This window comes from Chaetura pelagica, unplaced genomic scaffold (assembly GCF_000747805.2).
Source record: "Chaetura pelagica isolate M959 unplaced genomic scaffold, ChaPel_1.0 scaffold911, whole genome shotgun sequence".
Taxonomy (NCBI): domain Eukaryota; kingdom Metazoa; phylum Chordata; class Aves; order Apodiformes; family Apodidae; genus Chaetura; species Chaetura pelagica.
In genome coordinates, this window is record NW_009952354.1 from 501,519 (window position 1) to 507,000 (window position 5,482).

A 5,482-nucleotide genomic window follows, 5' to 3' on the forward strand; every position below is an offset into this window, starting at 1 on the left:
GCAGGAGCAGTGTTGCTGATCAGTCTGTGAGCTGAAGTGCTTAATGGATTTCATCAAGGAGCATAGATTGGGAGAACAGGGATCTTCCTGGCTAGGCAATGTCTATCTGACATTCTTAGGTGGCAGAGAGGCTTGAGAGGAAATGTGTGGTCAGCTTCCTTGTGCAAACCTTGGCTGCAGAAACTCCCTAGAAACAAGTGCTTGAATTCATGTTTGTGTAGGTAGTTGAAAAAGTGGGTAACAGTTCCATGAAGTCTGTCTAACTTGTTCATTTAAACAAAAAGGTTTTGGAGGCAGAAAGAGGAAAATGACTGCCTCAGTGGAAGGTAATTCCAAACCTGAGATTCTGTAGCATCTCATTTTTAATATCTCCTGAGTTTAGCTTATGGTAAAAACCCATGATTTAATGTGGGTGTTATGGCCTGAGGTTCAGAACAGCTTTTGGAGAAGCTGGTCCAGAGTTGTGCTCGTTAGATGAGCTGATGATTGGGTGGTTGTGGCTCTGAGGGAATCCCTTCAGCCTCAGGAGCTGACTCCTCAGGAATCATTTGTCAGACTGAAGAAGCTGAGCAGTAAGAAAGAGGTCCTAACCACAGGCTTGGAGAACTTAGTCAGTGGTCTTCTTATCTCTAGATCTGTAGATTGTGGGTTTGGGCAACTGTTAAATATCTAAAACTGGTGAACAAAGCTGTGACCAAACAGACTTAGCTTCTGGAGAAGCAGTAGATAGTAAATGATTGGTTTGTTTCCCACCTGGCCTGTCTGGCCCAGATTAGACAGACTGAGAGACATTGAGCTGAGGGAGGAGTGTGAAGAAGTTCTTAAAAGGTGGGACCTGAGAAATCCAGTAAATGAAAGCAATTTACTTTGGGGAATCCCCAGAGAGGGGGTTGAATCCCCATCCCTGGAGGTGTTTAATATAGATGTGGTGCTGAGGGACATGGTTTAAACACTGGACTTGGAAGAGCTGGGTTAATGGTTGTTAGAGTTAGCTTATGGTTGGACTCAGTGATCTTAAAGGTCTTTTCCAACCAGAAGGATTCTGTGAGTAGTCTTTGAGTGACTGGAAAAATGCAGCATGGACATGCCTGGGTGTCCAGCAGTTCAGCATCTTTACCTGCTTTTTGTCTGCTTTGGTTTAGTCTGGGGCAGTCTGGGAAGGTCCATCCTGCTTAACCTGGGAACTGAGGAGTGCTCTGAAGAATAACAGCAGTAAGCTCAGTTAGCAACATAAAAGGTGCAGAAGCTCCACAGCTTGATCTGGGGACTGTTGGATTGAAATCCCAAAGCCCAGTGAGGTGCAAAAGAGCTGGTGTGAATGGGAGGTGCCATCATAAATCCTCTGAGGAGACAGGGCCTTGTAAAACTCACTGTATTAAACCTGTCCTGCCTCTGAAGAGAGGTCTTGGGGAAGATCCTCTTGGTCACTGGTTGGTAAATTCTGTGGGGGTGCCCTGGGAAGCCTACGGAGTGGCCTGCAGGGCTGTGTCCACACATGATGTGTGGGAACACCCCAGTTCTGTGTGGTTCTGCCATGTCCAACTTGAGATTTTGAGGTCTTAGACATCAGTCCCAGTGTCCGGGAGCTGCTACCCTGGTTCTTAACAGAGAGAGACTGAAGTCTGGCCTTGCCTTGAGAGCTGGGAGACTGGCTCTGAGGTCCCTCTGGAGCTCTGGTGTTTCATGGAGATACTGTAGTGGTTGCTACCACCACTTAGGTGCAGGTGGCCCCTTTTATCCTCTTGCCCCTCTGTTTTCCCACACTTATTCCTCTCCAGAATACCTCAACCCCTCCCCTAAGCATCCCATGACTAGCTGGGGTTGATGGCTCTCCTGGGAAGGACCCAGACAAGATGGGCAAGCCCATGATTGGGGTTCCCACCTTCCACTGTGCACCCCTGTTCTCCTCTGGGTTGTGTAGTTGGGACTTTGGTGGCTGATGTCTTCTCTGGTGGGCCTGGAAGTAGCCCAGCAGTGCAGCACTTGGTCCCACTCCTGTTGTTGTCTCTGAGCTCCTTTGTGGATGTGCAAGGAGCTTTTATCTCATAACCTAATAGAATCATGTTTCCTTTTGCTTTCTGAAGGACAACTTGTTCTTTCATGTTAGGGTAACAGACTTCACAGTCTGTGCCACCAGCTTCTCCACAAAGGCCTTGTTTGCTTTCTTTCTCATCATAGAATGCCAGGTTGGGAGGGACCTCAAGGAAAATCTGGTCCAACCTTTCTAGGTAGGATCAGGGTTTAGATGGATGGCCCCAGCACCTTGTCAAGCTGAGGCTTAAAATTCTCCAGTGTTGAGGAATCCACCACTTCCCAAGGGAGGTTATTCCAGTGTCTGACTGGTCTCATAGTGACAGTTGTTCTTCTGGTGTCTCACTGGGATCTCCCCAGGAGTAACTTGCACCCATCACCCCTTGTCTTCTCCATGTGACTCCTTGTCAAAAGGGAATCTCTGTTTTCTTGGAATCCAGCCTTTAAGTACTGGAAAGAACTGAAGTCCGTCAGAGTTGACTCCTTGAGGCTGAGGATGTGCTGGTGATTCTTTGCAGGTGGATGTTTCCTTCTTGTTTAACCTGAACACTCCCCTGATTCCCTGTTTCTTACAGAGGAAAATGCTGAGCCAGATCTGGATGATAATGAAGATGAAGAGGAGACAGCAGTAGAAATTGAGGCTGAACCAGAAGTGGAGCCAGAGGCTCCTGCACCACCTCCCAGTAAGAAACGAAGAGGAAGACCCCCAGGCAAAGCTGCTGCCCAACCAAAACAATCCCAACGTGAGTCTCTCAGTGAAGTTAATTTGCTTGGGCTGCTTTTCCCTTGGATGTGGCAGTTCTTGGAGGAGAACTGCTCTCCTCAAGAGAACTGATTTTCAGAGCAGACCAAGTGCACTTGGCTCTGCCTTGCTCAGAACTCACCTTGTCTGTGAAATCTGTGGGTTTTCCTGGGCTTGAAGGAAAGGAGCCATTCCAGGCCCTGCTAAAAGGAGAGGAATAATTTTTTTTCCCTTTGGGATTAACCCACTTGAGTGCTGTGCAAACTGCCAACTTCTTTCTGCACCACTCAGGGTGTCTCTGCTGTGAAGCAGCTCCTGGTAAAGCAGCTGTTGGTGCAGTCACTGTGGTGTTCTGGCCTCTGTAGGCTTGTATAGTTATTGCCACAAATATAGAATTGTGGAGTCACAGACTGGTTTGGGTTGGAAGGGACCTTAAAACCATGTAGATCCACCCCCCTGCATGGGCAGGGACACCTCCCACCAGCCCAGGTTGCTCCAAGCCCCATCCAACCTGCCCTTGAGCACTTACAGGGGTGACTTCATGCCTGTGGTTCTGAGTGCAGCCTCAGTGCTGGTGTTCCAACCCTACCAAGTTCTCTTCATGAGGACAGACATTGATGACTGCACAGAATCCAAGTCAGTCCATTGTAGGCTGAAAGCAGGAAGGGCAGATTTGCTCCCTCAGGGGGTAAAGGCTTCCCCAGTGCTGGCCTGTCTGCTCAGTGCTCCCAGGGTGGCTCTGGCCTTGAATTACAGCCTGTGGAAACATTTTATGCTGAATTTGTCACTAGTATTTCTGGGTTCCCCAGAATCTGAAGCTTTTCTTTATGCCCCCCTATTGGTACAATCCTGCTTCAGATTCTGGGGAACCCAGAAATTTTTCTTTATGCCCCCCTATTGGTACAATCCTGTCTACACTACAAAATCCTTTGTTTAAATAACACCTGAACATCCCAAGGTCTCCTGGAAGTGTGGCAGTGGTAGCACATCCTGACATGGGGGCAAGGAAATAGATACTGGGATGAATGGGGCAGGTTGAGTCACAGAATCACAGCATATAAGGGGTTGGAAGGGACCTCTAGAGATCATCAAGTCCACCCCCCTGCCAGAGCAGGACCCAAACCAGGGCAGGTCACTCAGAAAGGCATCCAGACAGGGCTGGAAAGGCTCCAGAGAAGGAGACTCCACCACCTCTCTGGGCAGCCTGTCCCAGGGCTCTGTCACCCTCACAGCAAAGAAGTTCTTCCTCATGTTGAGGTGGAACTTCCTGGGCTCCAGTTAGAATATATTGCCCCTGGTTCTATCTCAGGGCACAAGTGACAAGAGCTTGTCCTGCCTTCTTGCTGCCCTCATGTATTGAGAGACATTCATTAGATCCCCCCTCAGTCTTCTCCTCTCCAGACTGAACAGCCCCAGGTCTCTCAGATGTTCCAGTCCTTCCATCCTCATAGGCTCTGTTGGACTCTCTCCAGTAGATCCCTGTCCCTCTGGAACTGGGGAGCCCAGAACTGGACACAACACTCCAAGTGAATCACTCCTGCTCATGTGGGAATGGGAGTTGTGGGCTCCACCTTCCCTTTCCATGGAAGGAAGTCTTAACTACCTGCTGGGAAGTTCCCTGGTGAGGTGTTCAGCCAGCTCTGCAACCAGTAACAAAATGTCTTTCCCCTGCCCCTCCAGCTGCAGCCATCATCCAGGTTGAAGACCAGAACACTGGGGAGATTGAAAACATCATAGTGGAAGTCAAGAAAGAACCTGATGCAGAAACAGCAGAGGAGGAGGAGGAAGCTCAGCCTGCTGTGGTGGAAGCTCCCAATGGAGACCTGACCCCTGAGATGATTCTCAGCATGATGGACCGGTGATGGAGGAGAACCACCCTGGCCTGACTGAACTGCCCTGGGCTGTGTTTAAACGGCTCAAATCTATTTTTCCTTTTACCTTTTTTTGTTTTCTTGGCTTTGGGAAATGCATCATTTTAGACCATTTTACCAAACCTACTGGGAAAAAAAAAAATAAAAAAAATCAAAATGAATTAAAAAAAAACCCGACACAAAAAAAACCAACAAACCAACCACGACTTCAAGATGATGTTAGAACGTGATTTAACTAGAACTTGCTGTTTTATGTTAGCCTTGCAGGATCATGGAACATTAGGAATATATTTTGGAGTCCTTGAAAGGGTTTCCTGTGAGATGCTTGATTTAGTTTTGCTCTGAACTGCATCGTAAAGTTGACCCAAGGGTCCTGTTTACATGCACCAAGTTTTAATAGACAAAAACCAGAAGGTCTGTGGTCAACCACTCTGGATTTACCCTTCCAGTTCCCAGAGTCCTTGAGCCTCCTTCTCTCAGTAGTGTTTTTAACTGTAAATGCAGACTTGGGAAGGTTCTAGACTTTTAAAACGTTGGGTTTTGTTTTGTTTTTTTTGCTTTCCCCACTGACTTGCTCCCAGTTCTCCCAGTTCTCCCAGTCGGCTGCACACGGTAGTCTTGGCATGCTCCAACTGGTTGCTGTCCTTCATTCATCTGCTTTGCTTTCTGCAAAGCATTTCTGGAATGGTCAAGCTTGTAAATAACTTTTTTTTTTTACCATTTTAATCTTTTTTTTTTCCATTAATTAAGAGGGATGCAAAAAAAATGCAGCTTAAAAGAAACCCCAGGATTTGAATTCCTTTCAAAACGAAGCGACGAGAGAAACTGAATGAGAGTG

At 47.6% G+C, this 5,482-nt stretch overlaps 1 protein-coding gene across 1 annotated transcript in view; it reads left to right on the top strand.

Moving 5' to 3' along the window:
• CTCF (CCCTC-binding factor (zinc finger protein)) overlaps positions 1-4,635 on the top strand; it is a 14,343-nt gene extending 9,708 nt beyond the window's left edge. The window contains exons 9-10 of the mRNA XM_010007836.1: positions 2,607-2,774; positions 4,454-4,635. Coding sequence (XP_010006138.1) covers positions 2,607-2,774; positions 4,454-4,635 — 350 coding nt within the window. The remainder of the gene's footprint in view (positions 1-2,606; positions 2,775-4,453) is intronic.
• The last annotated feature ends 847 nt before the right edge of the window (positions 4,636-5,482 follow it).